At 56.9% G+C, this 20305-nt stretch overlaps 2 protein-coding genes across 2 annotated transcripts; both read left to right on the forward strand.

Moving 5' to 3' along the window:
* Positions 1–12512: 12512 nt before the first annotated feature.
* Positions 12513–18129, forward strand: APBB3 (amyloid beta precursor protein binding family B member 3). The gene is made up of 13 exons (XM_066977299.1): positions 12513–12727; positions 13863–14053; positions 14397–14473; positions 14753–14810; positions 15044–15190; positions 15624–15751; positions 15868–15873; positions 15952–16066; positions 16318–16405; positions 16669–16752; positions 16952–17067; positions 17273–17452; positions 17744–18129. Exons 1-13 carry the CDS (start codon positions 12679–12681, stop codon positions 17975–17977), a joined length of 1473 nt encoding a protein of 490 aa, XP_066833400.1. The 5' UTR covers positions 12513–12678; the 3' UTR covers positions 17978–18129.
* Positions 18116–20038, forward strand: SRA1 (steroid receptor RNA activator 1). Its single transcript, XM_048080371.2, has 5 exons — positions 18116–18272; positions 18478–18597; positions 19048–19256; positions 19466–19574; positions 19662–20038. Exons 1-5 carry the CDS (start codon positions 18248–18250, stop codon positions 19853–19855), a joined length of 657 nt encoding a protein of 218 aa, XP_047936328.1. The 5' UTR covers positions 18116–18247; the 3' UTR covers positions 19856–20038.
* The last annotated feature ends 267 nt before the right edge of the window (positions 20039–20305 follow it).

Below are 20305 nucleotides of genomic sequence, written 5' to 3' on the forward strand. Positions count from 1 at the left end.
GGTTTCCAGGCATGCAGGGACCAGGACTCGGAGCCTTTCTGAGCTCTTTAGCTGCTGCAGCCCTTCTTCACCTCCCCTGCTCAGCAGTGACCGTGCTCAAGCACCCTGCTGCGGGTGAAAGCAGAGCTCCAGCAGCCCCCACTGCTGCTTCTGGGGCAGCCACGGGAGGTACAAGCAGATTTTGGACATGGAGATGCCAGGGAAAAACTCCTTCTGCCTCTGGAAGAGCTTCTTCCGAGGTTGCGGGGAGACAGAGGCAGCCCAGGCCTCACGTGCTCTGCCAGCTGTGAGCTAACAGCTCCTGAAAACATTGCGTGCCCTCGGGATGCTCCTCCCAGCCCACGCCGGCTCCTGTCAGGTCTCTCCTGCCTGCACCACGACAAGGTTGCAGGGTGCTCCCCGCCTGCACAAGGACGCTGCCCCCGTGTAAGGGGACATGAGGTGTGCCGTGAGCTGCTGGTGTCCCCAGCCCATCCCACATCCCAGACCCCCGACTCACCTGCGACATGCTCTCCATGTCACTTTTTTCATCACGAATGCAAGACAGGAGCCCTTCCCACTGCCCCTCCGACCACCACCGCTTCTGGAGCCCTCATTTTCCCTCCCTCCCAACACCACCTCAGCCCTGCAGCGCCGAGAAGCCCAGCCCAGGACTCAGCCCCACGGGGACACACGTGCAGCTGGCAGCTGGCTCCGCCTGCCCTCCAGCAGAAGGTCCCCAGCTGATGCCAGGTCTCCCCTGCCCACCTGGTTTCTCCTGGCCGATGGAAGAGCTGCTGCGAAGCTGTCCCCCATCTCCACCCTTCCTGCTGCCCCATCTGGTCATGGCTTCTCTCCGTGGTCCCTCATCCCTGCTCTCCTCCCGTGCTGGAAATATCTCTGCCCTGCACTGACCAGAGCATTAAATGCACTTACCCTATCAATAATGCAGGAGAATTGATGGCAGGTAGCTTGTAGAGAGCTCCCACCCTCAGAGGGACACCGAGACCCCCCTGGACTTGGCCAGGCAAGGCGTGGGGTGCGGATAAGAGCCTGCAACCCACATCAGGGCAGTGAGCTCCTGCCCTGCTCACCCCTCTGGCCCGGAGAGACCTGGCAGGGATGCTCTCACTGCCCCAGCGAGTTGGCTGCTCACCGGCTGTGGGGACACAGGGATGGCACCAGCTGGCCATGGGCACTGGGGGGGGACTCCTCTGGGTGCACAGGGCCATGCCGGGTGTCAGCACCACGTCCAGGGGCCACCTTCATTGCATGAAGCCTGGGGCACGGCTGACGTTCAGAGCACGTTCCTGTTGGGGATGCCACATCTTCCAGCTCCTTGCCACGAGAGGGGGAACGGCTGTGGGGTCTGCTCAGCGGCTGGTAGGTTCCTGCTGGTGCAGACCTTCTGCATGCAAACCCCAGGGTGCCTTCACCTCCCCCGGGAAGGACATTGCTGCAGGGACCTTGGCAGAGGAGCACCCAAGCTCTGCCTCCCCCACTGCACTCAGCATCACCCCGTGGGACCTTATTCTGCTTTTCAGCCTCAGCGTCCCCCAGCAGACCCACAGCCTCACGGGAATGCTCGTTAGCTAATTGCTGCCAACCCTGCAGAAGTGCACGGCGTGGGCAGCAGGGCTCTCCCCCTCCAGCTTATTAATTGTCAGAGCCAATAGATGGCAGCAACCACCGCACCATCAGCATCCCCAGGCCTTGCACAAAACCATTTGGAGCCAGCCCCCAGCCCTGCTGCCCCGAGCCCCCGGCCACCAGCAGCTGCACCATGGCAGAACCCAAATTTCTCCATCACAAGCTGGGTGCATGGTGCGGCAGGGCCCGGGGAGGCACAAGGCCACCCAGCCCACTTACAGGAGTCAGGATGAGTCCCTGCCGCTCCCCAGCCTCACCCCACCGGAGCAGCTGCAGCACCACGGCACGGAGAAGCAGCAAAACCTCATCGAGCAGCCGGTTCCCACAGTGTAATTAACACAGCGTGGGGAAAGTACTGCGGGACTGCAGAACCGGGCTAGCAAAGAGAACCAGGAGAGGCTCTAAAACGGGGACTGGCGTCCTGAGCAGCAGCGGGGCTCGGCGGGGACACAAGTGACACCCGCTGGGGCCAGAGGACATCCACGGGTGCCCTTCCCACGAGTGAGCACACCCAGGAACCGCTGGATGCTGACCTGCAGAGCACAGCAGTGTGACACGGTGCTGCAGTGGGGGAGCTGCTTGAAAATCCGAAGGGAAAATTGCTCCAAACGTCAAAGTTGTTCTCGTTGGCGAGGTTTGCAAAGGAAATGTATTGCATCTGGAGATGTCTCTAGAAAATCAAACGTTCAAAATATTTCATTTTAACTTCTCTGTTTCCCTGCATTTCTACCTTCCAGCCTCTCTTTTGCTCTATTATTCTTCCCTGTTTCTGGTTTTATCCTTTTCATATTTTGCCTTTGAAACAGAAATGAACAGGACAAGGAAGGAGAAAGGAAAATAACAAAGTGAGCATAACCCCCCAGATCTCCATTTTTTCATTTTTCAGTTTCACCCACAGTAGGAAAATGTTCACAAAAACTTGGTTTGTTCATCTTTAGACTACACACATTTATAAAATCCCAGCCTCCTTCATACCTCTTTCCCTTCTAGTATTCACAACATGAGCTGCGAGGGGCCGAACCGATGTGTCCAACACGGAGAGCACCGAGCAGCAAGTTCAGGGCTTCAGGCTCAAGCTCCATGTGCCAACCACGCAGTAAAAGGAAAGAATTTAAAGAAATAGTTTGATAATTTTGGCCAGCTAGTAGTTTTACACTTCCTTGGGAGGAAAAATGAAAAAAAAAAAAACTGCTTAAGATATTAATTGCTTATGCTGATCTAGAATTTTTTCAAGCTCTTAATGATCCAAGCTGCTTGCAAAGGTGTTGGTCCTGATGCCATTTGCTTTTAGAAAGAAACAAAGCAGCTCAGCGAGGCAAAGCATCTCATTTTGATATTTTCAGGGTGGAACATTTTGATTTTTCAACTTGCAAAGCTTTGCTGCTTTAATATTTTTTTTTTGTACATAAAGCTGAGGTTGAAATCAGAATGAAAGCTTTCAGTTTAAGCTAATTAATCCAAACACTTTGATGCTAATCCCATTGTGTTTTCTCAGTTTTGTTCTCCAGGAATTTATTTTAAGTGTCCGCGTTCCATTTTTAGACTGCGGGGAAGAAAAGAAAAAAGTGAGATTTCCTACAAAAGAGAGAACCCGCCACCTACCCGGGGCTAGCGGTTCTGCGGTATTTCTTACCCTTAGAAGTGCAAAAAGAAATGATTTTTCCTAACTACGTGGCTCAGGCTCCTTGTGGTGGCTGGCTGCAGCACGGGACGGAGGGAGGGCGATGGGGAAGGGGGATGAAAATGCTGTGTCCCCGGGACAGCCAGCTGGGTGCAGGGACCCAGTGGTCCCCAAGCTGTGCAGGAACCGCTGTGCTTCCCAGTTTCCCCACGAAACAATATGAGGAACAAAAGGAAAACCAAGCCCTTGTGATAACGCCACTCCGGCAAGAAGAAAGCGGCAGCATTTGCCAAGGCTACATGGCTCTTACTGGGAAGCAGCGGCCGGGGGCTCCCCGGGGAGCATGGCAGGAGGCATGCCAGCCTGGTGCCACCAGCGCCGTGCCTCTCGCCAGGACTCGAGGTGGGCACAGCTGCTCAGCATCAGTGTCCTGGGGTCCTGGTCCAGCGCTGGTGGGAGGGAGGATGGTTCTTCCTGCCGTCAGTCCTCGGTGCTTGAGGGCAGCTTAAAAGGGAAAACTAAAAATAAACCCAACTTCCGATGACCTTTAATGGGTTGAAACGCAGCTGGCAGTGAGAAAGCGGGTCAGGAACCTCGGGGTCAGAACTGCAGCTGGTAGAAGTCTCCCTTTGCAGCACTGTGCTGATGCTGCTCACCTGGAGCTGCTGGCAGTGCCCAGCCTCGTGGCTGGGCTTTTTGGGGTCGGGAGCAGGGGCTGCACTGGCACCAGGACCCAGATATGCATGCAGGAGGGGAAATGAAGCAACCCCAAAATGCCTGGCCTCAGGCAATATGCCCTGAGACTGCCTGGGAGCCCCAGCCGTGCTGCATGCCGCAGCAGTGTGCTCCTTGGGCCTTGGCATGCAGCAGTGGCAGCGGTCAAGAGGGAAAGATCCTTGAAGGTGTTAGCACACCTTGTTTCGGCTGCCTTAAAGCCTTTGCCATCACTCCTCCTTCAGGCAGATCTTGCAGCACCTCTCCTCTCCTGGTGTCCTGGTCTTTCAGGAGGGGAGGTGAAGTCCCAAAAATCCCAATACGCAAAATAAGCTCCAGAGAAGGTGTGAAGTCCTTGCGGTGGTAGCGTCAGCGCTGGTGTGCGTCAAGGAAGGTGTGCGCGCGTTGTGGGCACTGTCGCAGGATGTGTTAGCGGTGAAGGGGAAGCATACGGTAGGAGAAAGCAGCGCAGTGGGGCAGATGCGTTGGGAGGTGGTGTTGGGCACCGGCCTCCCCCTCCGCGGGGGTGTGGGCGCGGGTGGGTGTAGGGGGTTAGCGAGTGTAGCCTAGTGAGGCGCAGAGCATGTGCAAAAGCATGGTGGTGGTGGCGGCAGTGGAGAAAGAAAAAAAAAAGGCAGCATCGCCAAAACACTATGGCACAGCAAGGTTCCAGGAGCCCAGCACCAGCCCAGCACTGCGGGGCAAGATTTGGGCAGGATGTGCCCGCCACCGTGAGCCGTGCGCAGCTGGGCTGCCGAGATAAAGGGCTCCGAGCCCCCGGCAAAGCAGTGCTGCCAGAGCTGCCGGGTCTGCCTTGCTAGCAAGGTGCCTGAGCTCTGGCCGACCTGGAGTCCCCGCGGTCCTCCGGCGAGGGGGCAAGCCGCATTCGTGGAGAAGATCCGAGCTCCAGCGCTCCTTGGCGGCTAGCTACAGTGTGCTTTGCCTTGGGATTCAGGGTTCTGTTTCAGGGTTAGTTCATGGGGTGTGACAAAGATCAGAGTCCTGCTGTGAGGGGGATCGTACTAAGGCTGCGTGTTCAGGTCTCCGAAAAGGCTTCCCTTGGTAGCACTATTTCATGGGAGGCTTAGGTAGCTGTAGTCTAAGGTTAAGGTGAGTTTTAGAGGAGGGAAAGGGTTTGGAGGGAGAGAGAGTGCAGAGACCTGTTGGGAGTGCGGTTGTGTAAAGCTTGCCAAGGGAATTTCAGGTCTCCTGGACTGCAGTCTAAGTTTCTTGCCACTCTGCCATTAAACACGCAGCGTTCTAACTCCAGCACAGCACTTCATGTCCAGCTCGGAGAGGATGCACTCCTGAAAGAGGAGAAGCATTTAAAAAAAAAAAGATAAAAGCAATGAAATGGAGAATTGCTTGTAAACGTGATGGCATCAGTCTGGCAATGCCAGAGCGACAAAATCAGCGCTGCATTCAGGGAGAAGTGCCGAGCTCCAGCTCTTTAGCAGGTAGTTACAGTTCGCTTCGCCTAGGGGGTGAGGGTTTTGTTTAGGGCTTAGGTTTTGGGGAGCAATAAAGTTCAGCGTCCAGCTGAGAAGCATTAAAATAAAAAGAAACCCAATTAAACAGAGAAATGCTTGTAAAAGAGATGGCTCCTTGGCAGCTAGATACAGTGAGCTTTGCCTTGGGGTCAGGGTTCTGTTTCAGGGCTTAGGTTTTGGGAGCGACAAAGCTCAGAGTCCTGTTGTGTGTGGGATTCGATTAAGGCTGCCAGCTGCAGTCTCCCAAGAGGCTTTCATTATAACTATTTCATGGGCGGCTTAGGTAGCTTTAATCTAAGGTTAGGGGGAGTATTAGAGGAGGGAAAGGGTTTGGAAAGAGAGAAATCTCAGAGTCCTGTTGGGAGTGCGGTTGTGTAAAGCCTGCCAAGGGAATTTCAGGTCTCCTGGACTGCAGTCTAAGATTCTTGCTACTTTGCCACTAAAAGCTCACAATCTCAACTTCAGAGCACCTGATGTCCAGCTCAGAAAGGATGCCCTCCTGACAAAGAGGAGAAGAAAAAAAAAAAAAAGAAAAAAAGCAATGAAATGGAGAATTGCTCATAAAAGTGATGGCATTAGCCTGGCCATGCCAGAGCGACAAAAAACGAAGCAGGTGCTGGGTTGCTTGAGCTACGCTGAGCGAGCCGCACTCAACGAGCGTGTCCAAGCCCCGCAAACACTGCTGCTGGATTCGGGGCTCTGCTTAGGGGTTGGATTCGTGGTTGAGTTTAGGGGTTGGATTCGGGGCTCTGTATAGGGGTTACTTCTCGGGGTGCGACGCAGCCCGGATCCCAGCTGCGGTCAGGGCCCTGTGAGGCCGCGCTGAGCCTGCGCCTCTCGAGTAAAAACCCCGCAACTGCGCATGCGCAGCGCCCTTCGCCTGTGGTACCGCTGTCTCGTCACCGGGCGGCAGCAGAGGGCAATGCTGCCCCTCGCCTGCAGTACCGGCACTTGCCAGCAGGTGGCGCCACAGGGCGCCCCGGAGCTCGCGGCCTGCCCCGCCTGCCGCTCGCTGCGTGGCGGCTGAGCGCCGCCTCCGCGCATGCGCGGTGCGTGCAGGGCAGGGCTTGGGTGAGGTGAATGTTCGCCACCAGGCCGCCCACAGTGCATTCCCCTGCCCCCTGCCATGTGTGGGACCAAAAATGTTGTTTTTACGTCAGAATTGATAATATAAAGTTTTACAAGGGAAACAGGGAGCTATATATACAGATTTGTGATGTGCATATGGGGTGATACATACATTGGGGAAAAAAATGGAAAGGGGTTCAATAAACAGTAAGGGAAAAGAGTTGATCCATGAAGAATTAATTAGGCAGATTTTGGAAAATCTGTTATTACCTGAAGAGATTGCTGTGGTGCGTATCAACAGGACATGAAAAAAGAAACTCCCTAGTTGAATGGGGAAACAGAATTGTGGATGAAAAGACTAAAGGATTGGCTTTGCCATGAGAAGTAGGAACGAAGCTGTTCTGCTACATGTTTCAATCTTCCACCTGAAAAGCAAGTGTAAGAAAAGTATAAGAAAAAGATACAGAAGTAAGAAGTAGTAAGTATAAGAAAAAGAGATACAAACCTTCAAGGAGTTAGGAACAAAGGAGTCAGAAGGATGGTGGACTCTCCCTGATGGTAGAGAAATAATAAATAAACAAATAATGAGGGAAATTTTAGCTGTTCTACATCAAGGAAGCCACTGGGGAGTCCAGGCAGTGTGTGATGCTGTATTGAGAAACTATGTATGTGTAGGAATGCAGGTGTGTAACAGGTGCATAACGTGCCAACAAGTGAATAAGAAGGCTCAGCAGAAACAACCTCTGGGTGGACAGAAGCCAGGACTTCGACCTTTTCAGAGAATCCAAGTAGATTTTTCTGAATTACATAAAGTAGGCAGATGCAAGTACGTGCTGGCATTAATTGACCATTTGTCAGGATGGGTAGAAGCTTTTCCTTCAGTATCAACAACAGCTATTGAGGTGATAAAGATAATTCTGGAACAAATTATCCCTATGTATGGGATTGTTGAAAATATAGACTCAGATCAAGGAAGTCATTTTACTTCGTATATTTCACAAGGATTAATGAGAACTTTGGGAATAAAATGGGAGTTTCATACTCGATGGTATCCTTCCTCGTCTGGGAAAGTGGAAAGAATGAATCACACGTTAAAGAAACACCTGTCAAAACCGGTTTTAGAGTCTAAACTTTCCTGGACAAAATGCTTACCTTTAGCTCTGTTCAGAATTTGAACTGCTTCTAGGAAAGAAATAGGAGTTTTGCCATATGAGATGTTGTTTGGACTACCATACCTGGGTAGAAGCGGTGAGATAACTACTCTTGAAACCAAAGATATTTTTCTCAAAAACTATATACTCAGGTTGTCTTCTTCCTTGACATCTCTCAGGGTTCATGGACTGTTGGCTCAAACCCCACCTTTGGAATTCCCAGTGCATTCATTCCACGCAAGAGACTGGCTGCTGATATGTACCTGGAGAGAAACAAAACTCCGCCCTGAGCGGGAAGGACCCTTCCAAGTACTGCTCACTACTGAAACAGCCATAAGAACTGTGGGAAAAGGCTGGACTCACTATACTCAAGTGAAAGCATCTGTCGACCCTAGTACCTGGGAAGTTGTTCCTATAGAAGAGTCGTTGAAAGTTAAAATTAAAAGAAAGTTTCATAGTAGACTCTGGGTGGGATAAAAGTTTGTAATTGTAAACCAAATTTTATTTTTGCAAGTAACTAATGAATGTGACTTGTGATTGGGAGAAAGGACTGGCCTATACAGAACTGGAGTGCCCCCAAGGGGTTTCAATTCTTGTAGCAGAGTTCATCTTAATATTGATAATTATTTGGAAACCTAAGATTTAAAAATAACGGCAGGGAGAGGTCAACTATTAGTTTTGACTCTGGTCATTTTACGCCTCAGAGGGCCTTGGTCAATTGGCAGATTGGAAAAAGGATGACCAAGAAGGGGAGCAACAGGATAGCCTGTCAAGATATGCGTGAATGTGACAGAGAAGTGCCTCAAACTGTCATGTTCAATGCCTGTCCGGTGCTAGCTTGTGGGGACATAAATGCTCAATGGTAATTGATTGTATTTTTTCCATTATAACCAGGTCACCTTTATGGCTGCTCCCATCAACAGCTTGCCCTCAAATCCATATCTGGTCCAGAGCTGAACTTACTGTGCTTAAAGCAGGTTTGGGTGAGTGTGCAAGGTACTCTCCCTGCTACATACTCTCATGTGTTGTATTTTCCTTTCTTAGGGTGTAGTTCTAGAGCAATGGTCAAAAGAGCTTACCTTACCTTTACCAAAAGAGCTTCCTGGTGCTTACCTTAGCAACTAGGAGCAATGTCCCTTCCCTCACACAGAAGCACATAGAATTTACCCACTTTTATGGTGGACCAGCCCGATCCCTCAGACAGTGGGGGTATCCAGACCACCTAGTCTACTCAGCAGCTAGTGCAGTCTGAGGTTCAGTAGCTGCTCAAAAACAAAGGCTCAGAACAGAGAGCACAGTCACACAGAAGAAATTGGGTTTAAGAAGAGTATGGGACAAACTACAGTGATGAAACAAAATGCTCTGTCGGTCAAGCATACCTACCTGCCCCTTGTTTACATGCCACTGGCTCCTTTTCTCTTTTTTTTTCCTTTTTTTTTTTTTTATCTGTTTTGCCATGTTCATTCCTGCCATATCTGCACCGATCCCACCTTTTCCCCTTCCTATGTCTGTTCCCCTAAACATCCCATATGAAGTTTCACGCAGTCCCTAGGTTCTGCTCTGTTCCATTTCTAAATTCTCCCTCTGCATCCCGTAATGTCTTTTATCGCTGTAGGCCATAATTACCCTTCATGATATTACCAGGAGACAGTTCTTACAATGAGTCACCTTGGTGGGTTTTGCACCAGGGATGATGCAGGGGTGGATCACCCATGGCCCCAGGGACTGTTCTTCTCTGATGATATGAGGGTCAGCCTACTTAGTGTGCTCCATTTTCACTGAGTAGGTTACAGGGCTCTCTCCGCCTGCTGTTATTTCCTCTATTTCCTTTGATTAGCCTTTAGTCATGTAACCAAATGCTTTATCAAGTGTTTGTTGGGAGGGGGTTTCTGATCTGGCATCTTCAGACTTTCTCTTTTTCCTTTCTTCTTCTTTGGAGGTCACTGTCAGGTCTGCTAAGAAGGAAGAAAAACCGGAACAATTTGATTCAGAGTTGTTGCCACATGTCTGAATATCCAAGTCCAGTTTTTGGAAGTGTTCTATAAAATTCAGTTGCACTAAGGACAAGGAAACATATGCAGAAGAGCACACCATGATATTACAAGTAACCTGATAGCAGTAAGTTCACTCTTGAGTAGTGGAAGAACAGGAAACGTGACTTGGTCTCGTCAAAGCTGGTCTGCAACTGTCTTTGACTCCCATTGCCTCAGACACAACTGAACACAGGCCACGGGGACCCACCAGCCTCTCACTCCTGCCGTGCTTGGATGGTTTGGGCTAGGGCTAGAGTAAGGCAAGATATGTCCTAAGAAGCTCAAACAGGATCTCAGAGATCCCACTAGCTCTGGACAGATGCAGAATCACGTAGGCTGGAAAAGAGCTTCAAGCTCATCAAGTCCATCAGCCTAACTACTGAGTCTCATCACTAAACCTTGCCTGTTAGTGCCACATCCACATGTCTCTTAAGTACGTCCAAGGATGGAGACTCCACCACTTCCCTGGGCAGCCCATTTCAATGTTTGACCACACTCTGTGAAGAAATTCTTCCTAATATCCAAGACAAACCTCCCCTGGTGGTACTGGAAATTGTTTCTGTGCATCCTATCATTTGTCACCTGGAAAAACAAAACAAAACAAAACAAAACAAACAAACAAAAAAAAACCAGACTGACAACCTCCTCACTGCAACCTCCTTTCAGGTAGCTGTAGAGAGCAATGAGGTCTCCCCTCAGCCTCCTTTTCCCCAGACTAAACAACCCCGATTCCTTCAGTTGCTCCTCATAAAGAAATAGAAAAAATAGCTTGCAGCCAATAAAACAGATTTCAACAGAAGATAAAAAGACAGAAATAATGGTAGATTGCTACCAAATTGGATTATGGAGCTGGTGCCTTTTTTAGGCCAGCAGACAAGCAGATAGAAGGGAAGAGTACTGTGAAACAGTCTCATGAGATTAGAGGCGTGTTAGCCCACAGAACGCAAGAATTGGGCTGAGCTCTGAGCAAAAATGCAATGCCTAGCTGAAAGCAAGGAAACATACATCAAAAATTTATTTTGTACTTCAAAAAAATACAAGCTCTGTGCAGAGCCATGCATGGAAAGAAGTAGGGCAGATGAGTTGGCATGGGAGGCTCTCAAGAATATATGCTACATCCAGGCCAGAAGAAGCCCTACTAGAAGAAGCCCAGACATTCCATGTATTGCAAACCATCTTGGAACATGTCACTGGGCACCAAATGCTTGGAGGGACTGTCTGTAACAGCACATGGAGGGCTCCATGGGGAAAATGAGTGGTGTGGTTGATACCAAAGAAGGAAGAGACGCCATTCAAAGGGACCTGGACAGGCTGGAGAAGTGGGCCCATGTGAACCGCATGAGGTTCCACAAGTCCAAGTGCAAGGTGCTGCACCTGGGTCAGGGCAATCCCAGACAGGAGGACAGACTGGGAGAACTCATGGGGAGCAGCCCTGCAGAGAAGGACCTGGGGGTTCTGGTGGACGAAAGGCTCGACACGAGCCAGCAGTGCACACTTGCAGCCCAGAAGGCCAACTGCACCCTGGGCTGCATCAACAGAGGAGCGGCCAGCAGGTGGAGGGAGGTGATGGTCCCCCTCTGCTCTGCCCTTGTGAGGCCCCACCTGCAGTGCTGCATTCAGGTCCCCAGCACAAGAAAGCTGAGGACCTGTTAGAGCAAGTCCAGAGGAGGGCTACAAGGATGGTCAGAGGGCTGGAGCACCTCTCCTATGAAGAAAGGCTGAGAGAGCTGGGGATGTTCTGTCTGGAGAAGAGAAGGCTCTGTGGAGACCTCATTGAGACCTTTCAATACTTAAAGAGGTCTTATAAAAAATATGGTGAAGGACTCCTTACTCAGGTAGATAATGATAGGACAAGAGGGAATGGTCTTAAACCAAAAGAGGATACATTTAGACTAGACATTAGGAGGAAATTCTTCACTGTAAGGGTAGTGAGGCACTGGAGCAAGTGTCAAGAGAAGTTGTGGATGCCCCATCCCTGGAGGTGTTCGAGGCCAAGCTGGATAGGGCCTTGGCCAACCTGATCCAGTTGATGGTACCCCTGCCCATGGCACAGTTGGAGTTCGATGATCTTTAAGGTCTCTTCCAACCCGAGACGTTCCACGACTCTGTGAAACCGAGATGCACAACAAATGTATCCAGAGCTTCTGTCCCCAGGTACTGAGCTAAGACTGTCAGCTCGGGACAGCATGGCAAACAGAAGTCTCAAACTGGAAATGCAGAGCTCTGCACGTTTCGTGAAAGCAGGAACATGACGGGCACCCACAGTCAGGTGTCCTCATTACTGTCTGGAAGAGTTTGGACCACAGGCAGTTGTCTTTAGACATGTGCAAATCCTCCGATTTCCCCCTAAATGGAGGGGATCTGAGCATGCATGAGAGAGAATGAACGTAAAGCGTGGATGGAATGGAAAAGGGGTGATCTGCGTGAAAGGCAAGGGAATGGAAAAAACCTTATGGCGTGTGGAGCGAGAAGAACTAACCTGAGGGCATATGGAGCGGAACAGCGCTGATCTGAACCCACTGATACACCCCAAGCCCTCCTTCCCTGCCCCTACACACCAAATACCCTTTCCACACCCCAACATCCCCATCCCTGCACCTGAAAACCTTCCACACAAGCACCCCCCCCCCCCGCTCCGCACCCCTGCCCCACACTCAGCCACCCTCCCCCCCCCCCGAACGCCACCTTCCCGCCCCGCAACCCCTCCCTCACGTTCCCTACCGCCCCCCCCGCCCCCGATCCCCCCCTCCCAGCCGCATCCAGCGCCCTTTCCACGCCCAGACGCCCGCACGTCCCCTCCTACCCCCCAAACGCCGCCCTCCCGCCGCCCGCCCCGGTGCCTCCGGGCCCCTCTCCCTCGCGCTCCGGCCCCCGGCAGCCGCAGGCCCCCGGCGCTGCCCCCGCTCCGCTCCGCTCCCCTCCGGCCCGGCCCCTCCGCCCCCTGCCGCAGCCGGGGCCCGGCAGCCGGGGCCATGCTGGGCAAGGACTACATGCTGGCCATCATCCTCGTCAACTGCGACGGTCAGCCGGGGGCGGGCGGGGGGGGGGGGGGGGGACCGGGACGGGGCCCGCAGCCGGGGCCGGGCCGCCTGGGTGAGGGTCGGGGGCCACGATCGTCTCCTCGACCCCCCCCCCCCCCCCCCCCCCCCCCCCGCGGGGCTGAGCTCAGACGAGGGGTGCCGGGCTCCTGGTAGCCCCTCCGCCAGGCCCAGCTGCTGCAGGAGCTGCTGGTTCCAGCCCCTCCACGCTCTACGCCATTGTCTTCCTTCTGCTGCTCCCCCCGGTGCCCTAAGGAAGGGCACGGGCAGGGCACGGCGAGATGGGGCGGGGGGGGGTGCAGAAAGGGGGTTGGGGGGGGGCAGATCCCGGGTCCGCAGCCAGAATCCCGAGAGCAGACGCGGGGCAGGAGGCGGTGGCTGTGCTGGGGCTGGGCCCCGGTGTGGGGTCCAGCGGGGCGCAGGAGTCGGAGCGGTGAGCACGGCCTGGGCCGCTGTCAGCGATGTGGTTACACGCAGCCCGTCCCTCCCAGCAGCACAGCTCCCGGGGATAAGCACCCACAAGGGGCACGGTGACCTCTGTGTATTTATAGCTGCATGCCCAGGAGCAGATCTCGTTTTTTATCTGTACCACGGGCTCGCTTTCTTAATCTCTTCAGAGCTTGAGGTGCAGGGAAGAGGGTCTCCGCCTTTCCCCAGCACAGCTGGGAGGGAGCCAGCCTCAGGCGTCCTGGAGTGTTGGCAAAGAGCTGGGAACTGAGTGCTAGCAGGGGGACCTCAGGGCTGGCGGTCTTGTGCCCTGCCTGGGCACCTCAGCACGGTAACTTCCCTGGCGAGGCTTTCAGGCTGCCCAAGCTCTCTGTGCTCATGGTGGGGGTCACCCCGTTCCTCCAGATGTCAGGGAGGCAACTGCCTGCACTGACTGTGGTGCCTTGGGGTCTGCTGCTGCTGCAGCCTCTCTGGCATCTCTGTAAACCTTCCTGGTCAGCACTCCCCTCCCAAACCCTGTGCTCAGCTGTGTTCTGGGGCAGCACATCGCGCCCTAGAGGCAGCTGCATGACCCTTTCCCTGCTGGCCAAAGCTGCTTGCTTCTCAAGGCTCCCTGCAGCTGGGAGCAGCTGTGGGAGCTTTCCCCCTTCCTTCACACTCTCTCTGCACAGACAACCTCTGGAGTGACCAGAGCCTGGAGATGGACACAGACCTCCCCCCAGGCTGGAGGAAAATCCATGACACTCTGGGCACCTACTACTGGCACGTGCCCACTGGCACAACACAGTGGCAGCACCCTGCACATACCGCGAGCCCAGGAGGGTGCCTGAAGGCTGATGGAGAGGAGACACTCCAGGAAATGGTAGGGGATATGGGAGGGGAGTGTTGGTTCCCACTACCTGGCAGAAGCCTGCCATTTGGGGGGTGGGTTGCTGAAGGACCCTCTGGGTACCTTGTCCTGCCTCCCCTTGGAGCAGGACTCTCTCTCTGTCACCCCAAAGTCCTGCTCAACCCATTCCTGGCCAGAGTTAAGCCCCTTGAAGGACTTCAGGAGGGCCCATGTTGACCCCATCCTGGTTCTTCTCAGGCTGCCTGTGAACTGAGACTGCTGTCCTGGGAGGGAGGCCTCCTACCTGGTGCCTCTGCAGACGTACTCTCCTGACAGCCCCTCTTGCTGCCCTCACCCCTTTCGTCTTCTTTCTCAGGACTGCCAGGCCTCTGTGGTGAAGCACCCAACAAAAACCAGGCCCATTCCCAGCCCCATGGCTTCGCTCTCCAGGAGGTAGGGCTGCCTGTGTGCTCTGCCAGCTTGTGGTACTCAGGGGTACTGTTGTCCCACGACCACCATTGGGTGCCGGTCCCTGGTGTGTTCCCCCAGAACAGCCACACAGATTGGAGCCAGCAGGCTCAAGCTGAGCACCTTTGTGGGATAGCACCCAGCTGGTGGTGTGGGGGTCTCTGGGTGCCAGGGCATTCTTCTCTGGCATGTCTGTGGACATTCGTACCCAGAGTCAGGAATACTGAGTGGGCGCTTTCCCCTCACCACCCTGTCCCTTTGCAGGACCTCACTGCCCTGGCACAGAGAAGACTTCCAGCACAGCACGGAGCCCAGCTCAAAGGTACTGCATCAGGGGGCTTCCTGGCGTGCCAGAAGATTCCTGCACCCAGCCCAGCCCACGCAGAGGGTTCGCTGCAGTGTCGTGTGCTGGGGCTGGCAGAGCAGCGTGCGGTTAGCAGCTGGCAGGCACAGAGATGGAAGCAAGGGCAGGGGTGGCCATATCGGCACGGTGAGGGGCATGAGACAGGGGCTGTGCTGGCCTGTCATTCAAGCCCCAGATGTCTTTCTGCTCAGTGCTTCGCTGTACGTTCACTGGGCTGGGTCGAGATCCCTGAGGAGGACCTGGCACCTGGCAAGAGCAGCATCGCTGTCAACAACTGCATCCAGCAGCTCTCCAACAGCAAGTGCCAGGGCCAGGGCTCTGCAGACAACTGGGGTGAGGTGAGAGCCTGGGATGGTGCTCAGTCACGGTACCTGTCCCCTCCGTGCCCAGGGAGCAGTGCTGCTGGAGCTGGCTGTCCTCACACAAAGGGAGTGGGGAGCCCAGGGACCTGTGCCGGTGGCAGAGCCAACTCTGACCACGTACAGTGTCCGTGCTGCTGGCCTGAGCGTGGGGCAGGTGGGATTGACAGGACTGTGTGTACACAAGGGGACAGTGACAAGGGGAGCCTGAGCGGGCTGTCCCCACACATCGGAATGGTATCGGAGAGGCCTGTGGGGGACAGGCTGTGGGGATGTCCCCACATTTGGGGTCATACCGGGGGGTAGGAGGGGGCAAGTAGGCTGAATGGATGTGGCTGTCCCTACACATGGGATGTGTGCTGGGGATGCCCAGGCCTGCTGCCAAGCTGAGGGTGCCCCTGACTCTCTGCAGGGCCAGGACCTGGTGATGATCCTGAAGAAGGACACCATGAGCCTGGTAGACCCCCTCGACCACAGCCTCATCCATTGCCAGCCCATCCTCAACATCCGTGTCTGGGGTGTTGGCTGCAACAATGGCAGGTGCTGGAGGCAGGGGCAGAACACGTGGGCGTGCTGTGGCCCTGCCCGTTTGGGGTGAAGGAACCCAGGCAGTAACCTATCCGCTCTCCTTTCTCCCCTCCTGTTGCGACGTGCAGGGACAGGTAACTTGGTGTAGGGCTAGGGGCAGCGAAGCAGGCTGCCTCTGCTGGGACCTCACTCATTTGCTCATGGCCTTGCAGGGACTTTGCGTTTGTGGCCAGTGACAAGGATACCTGCGTGCTCAAGTGTCACGTCTTCCACTGCAACGTACCTGCCAAGGGCATCGCCAAGGCCCTGCACAAAATGTGCTCCAAGGTGGGATAATAGGGCCTGCAGGCATGGCTGGCCTGAGCCCTCTCATGGCCCTGGTGCTCACGGGGGTGTGCTTTAGGGTGGCCCTGGGGTCTTGGGGGTGAGGGGAGGCACAGGACCTCTGCCATTGCGAGCCTCAGTTTCCCCATGCAGAGCTCTGCTTACCCTCCACTGGCAAAGGGTGTCTGGGTGTCCACACGAGCCATCAGGCTGCCCCTTAGCGTGCGGGACCCCGTGCACTCTGTCTCTTGCAGATCGTGGCCGAGCGAGCAGTAGCGAGCAGCAGGCTGCCACACGCCATCACGCTGGAACCCATCTCCAGTGACGACCTGCCATTGCAAGGTACCAGCTCGTGGGCACAGGGCCTGGCTGCAGCTCCCGGGCCCCAGCCAGCGCACTGCAGGGGCTGTGTTGCTCTCCCCACGCCCAAGGTCCCCAGGTGCTGCTGGGCTGCTACCCCCAGCACAAAGGCCAGCAGGGCCACGGGATGCCCAGCAGACAGAACGTCGCGGCCTGTCTTGATGCATCCCTGTGGGCCTTGGGATGGACCCTGGGAGTTGGTGGGGGGGGGACAGGGATCCCACACAACTCTCCCTTCTTGGCAGTGGATATCCTGGATGCCGTGAGACAGTCGATCCAGAAGTATGAAGCACTGTACATCGGCAGCCTGCCTGTACCCAGGGCCATGGGTAAGTGCTGCTGGCCCTGCAGCAGCTGAGGGATGCCTGAGAAATGCCCACCTGTGGGGAGACTGAGCGAGTCCCATGGGTGGCCAACCATGCCCCAGCGTAGGGGGCCACTACCTGCGGGGCACCCAGCACTCCGCTGCCAGCTCCAGCAGCCACCTTGCTGGGGCAGGGACCGACAGCCAGGCTTCTGTCCTGCCAGGGATGGACGTACTGAATGAGGCCATCGAGAAGCTGACGAGAGGCCCTGGGCGGGAGTGCTGGACACCCTCCCTCATCAGCGTGTCCGACACAGCCATGCGGGTGCACCCTGCACAGGTGGGACCAGGGAGGGAAGGGGAGGGGGCCCTGGGGTGATGCAGCTGAAGCAGGCACCCAGGGTAGGAAAAAGCAACCCGCTGGGGAGGGCCTGGCCCACAGCGGCCAAGCCCCCAAGGGGAGGAGATCTGGCCGTGGGTGCCGAGGCGTGCAGAGTTGCCTGTGGGTTTGGTGTGTGATGGATCAGCCTGTCCTATCCCAGCAGGAGGAAGAGAGGAGCCACATCTGGGAGTGCCAGGTGCGATATGTGACCTTCCTCGGGGTGGGCAGGGATGCACACACCTTTGCGCTCATCGTGGACACGGGACAGCACTTTCAGTGCACGGCCTTCTGGTGTGAGCCCGATGCTGGCACCATCTCGGAGGCGGTGCAGGCAGCTTGCATGGTGAGCGGGACCCGGGGGGCCCCCACGCTGCTTCCCCGCCCGCACCACGCGTTCACCTGGTCCGAGCCCGGACACGGCTGGCTTCCTGGCAGGGGGCTCGGGGCAGCCCCCCCCATTGCAGGAGGGTTGGGGGATGGGGCAAGGCCGGACGCCTGGGCGCAATGCCCACCCCTGTTAGGGTGGCGGGGGCAGCAGGGTGCCGACATGCCTCGCCGGGCGTCACCCCGCGGAGCTGCGCGTCCGAGCCTGGTGCCAGGCGGCCGTCCCGCCGTGTCCCTCGTGTCCCCGCAGGTGCAGTACCAGAAGTGCCTGGTGGCCGCCGCGCCGGGGGCGAGGCCGAAGCGCGCACCCGCGGAGGGGCGGCGGGCGGCGGCCGGGGATGCCCCGAGCGGGCCGTTCGCCGGGGAGGTACCGAAGGCGAGCGGGGGCAGCGGCGGGGCTGCGGGGCCCGGGCCTCGCAAGCGCGGCGTCTTCTCCTTCCTGGAGGCCTTCCGCCAGAAGCACTCCCTGCTGCACCTGCCCTAGCGGGGCGAGCCCGGGGCTCGGCTCGGCCGGAGCGCGGCCGCCGGCGAGGACCCCTCCGTCGGAACCCCCCCGGCTGCGGGGGCCGGGGCCGGGGCCGGGGCTCCGTGCCGGTTGCGGGCCCGGTCCCCCGCCCCCCCCAGCGCCGCGCCGCCCCCAATAAAGCTCCGCCACGCAGCTGCCGGCTCCGCCTTGCGCCGCCCCGCGGCTCCCTGCCCCGGCCGCCTCCGCCCCGCGGGAGGGCACCGGGGCGCGGCGCGGTGACGGGGCGGGATGGCGGAGCTCTACGTGAAGCCGGGTGAGGGGCTGCGGGACGGGGGGGGGGGTGGTGCGGGGGTGGAGGGGGTGGGGACACGCGGTTCCGGGGGGCTGGGGGCGGCTGGGAGCGGGGAGAGCGGGGCGCGGGGCGGCGGCGTGGCCGGGCCGGGACCCGGGGCCGTGCGCGCGGGCGGCCCGGCGGCAGGCCGAGCGGCAGCCTCTCACCGTGGCCTTTGCCCCCGCAGGGAACAAGGAGCGCGGCTGGAACGACCCTCCCCAGTTCTCCTACGGGCTGCAGGCGCAGGGCGCGGGCCCCAGGCGAGCCCCGCTCACTCGCCGGGTGCCCGCCCCGGGAGCCCTCCCAGGTCAGCACCCGCCCGGCTCCCGCAGCCGCCCTGCCCGCGGGGCTGCCCCGGGGGACCGCCCGGGGATGGAGCCGCGGCACTCGGCGTTTAGGGCCGGTGGGACCAGGCCCAGCCCAGGCAGCGCGTCCTGCGTCGCCCTGCCCCGTGAGCAGCACGGGCTGGCTCTGCTGGAGAGCAGAACCGCCGGTGCCCGCTCTTGCTGCAGCCCCTCGGGCCGGGCAGCGCTGGCACAGCAGTTCCAAGCACACGGGAACAACCGAGTGCCCGTCCCGTGCAGCCAGGGGGGCAATGGAGCCAGGAGGTGGTGGTGGGCTAAGATCCCCTTTTCCCCCTCAGCATGTTTTATGGGGGTGGCAACACCGCATTTCCCTGCACCTGGCTGGTGCCTCTCCTGTCTGGGCTGAAGGCATGCTGCTGACAGGGCCTCACGCTGGCACATGTCCTCCCCAGGTGCTCCTCCGGACAATGCCCCCGCTGCATCCGCAGCACTGCCCCCCAAAGTGCTGGGGCCACCCCCGCTTGGGCCTGTTAACCTTGCCCTGAGGACAGAGAGTGCCAGGCCGGCTGCAGAGGAGAGCTCTGAGGGCGGCGATGTGCCAGCAGATGCTGTCCTTGGCCCTCTGAGGGAGACCCTTGCCAACTGTCGGCCCACGATGCAGGTGAGGCCGTTGGCGCTTGCTCCTCTGCCTCCTAGCCCCACGAGGCAGGGCTGCTCAAACAAGACAGCGCTGCTGTCCTGTGGAGGGAAACATGGAAGTGTGGCAGCCCACTGGAGACCCAGGACGTCTCTGGGGAGAGGAGAGCCACCCCTGCCTGGGAGGGCTGCCCAGAGGCAGGTCCCCTCCAGGGCTCATCTTGGTGCTTCCAGAAACAAGTGTGTGATGACATTGGGCGGCGTCTGACGGTGCTCGGAGAGGCATGGTCTCAGGGGAAGCTGTCGGCCCCTGTGAAGAAGAGGATGAGCCTCCTGGTGCAAGGTGAGGGGTAGGGTGCTGCACACAAACCAACACTGGGCCATGGGAATGCTGACCCGGAGCTGCTGACAGCTTCCCCTTTCTCGGCAGAGCTCCAGCAATGCCACTGGGACGCAGCAGATGAAATCCACCGCTCCCTCATGGTGGACCATGTGAATGAGGTGAGCCAGTGGCTGGTAGGCGTCAAGCGCCTGATAGCCGAGACAAGGAAACTGCCTGCCGTGGAACCAGCTGCAGCGAGGGACGACAGCACTGAGGCCCAGCCTGAGCAGGAGGCTTCCTGAAGCCAAGCACGGAGCTGCAGCCCGCAAGCAGGGCAGCCTCTGCCTCCAGGTGCCAGCAGAAAGAACTCCCAGAAGGGGCAACCCTCCTGGCTCTCAGCGCTCTCCTAAGGGGGATTTTACTCACTGCAACATTTCAGTGGCAGTTCACTACATGTTAATAAATAGCACGAATCTGCCCCTGGTCACGGCCTGCTCTGGAACGTTGGTGCAGGAGGCTCTCTGCTACCACAGAACTTCAGTTCATGCCACAGCTACAGGCCGTGTTGTCACCGTCATCGTGGCATGGCTCAGATTCTGGGGGCCTCAATCCAGGCAGCCTCAGGGAAGGGGCTGAAGCATGACGATACTTGGCCCAGGCCCACCAAGCCACGTAAGTTCTGGCTGTTACAGTGACCCCATACAGCCCCATATGCACTGCTCCACCCTCTGCTCACAGGTGGTCTCAACAGC

This window comes from Anser cygnoides, chromosome 14 (assembly GCF_040182565.1).
Source record: "Anser cygnoides isolate HZ-2024a breed goose chromosome 14, Taihu_goose_T2T_genome, whole genome shotgun sequence".
Taxonomy (NCBI): Eukaryota; Metazoa; Chordata; class Aves; order Anseriformes; family Anatidae; genus Anser; species Anser cygnoides.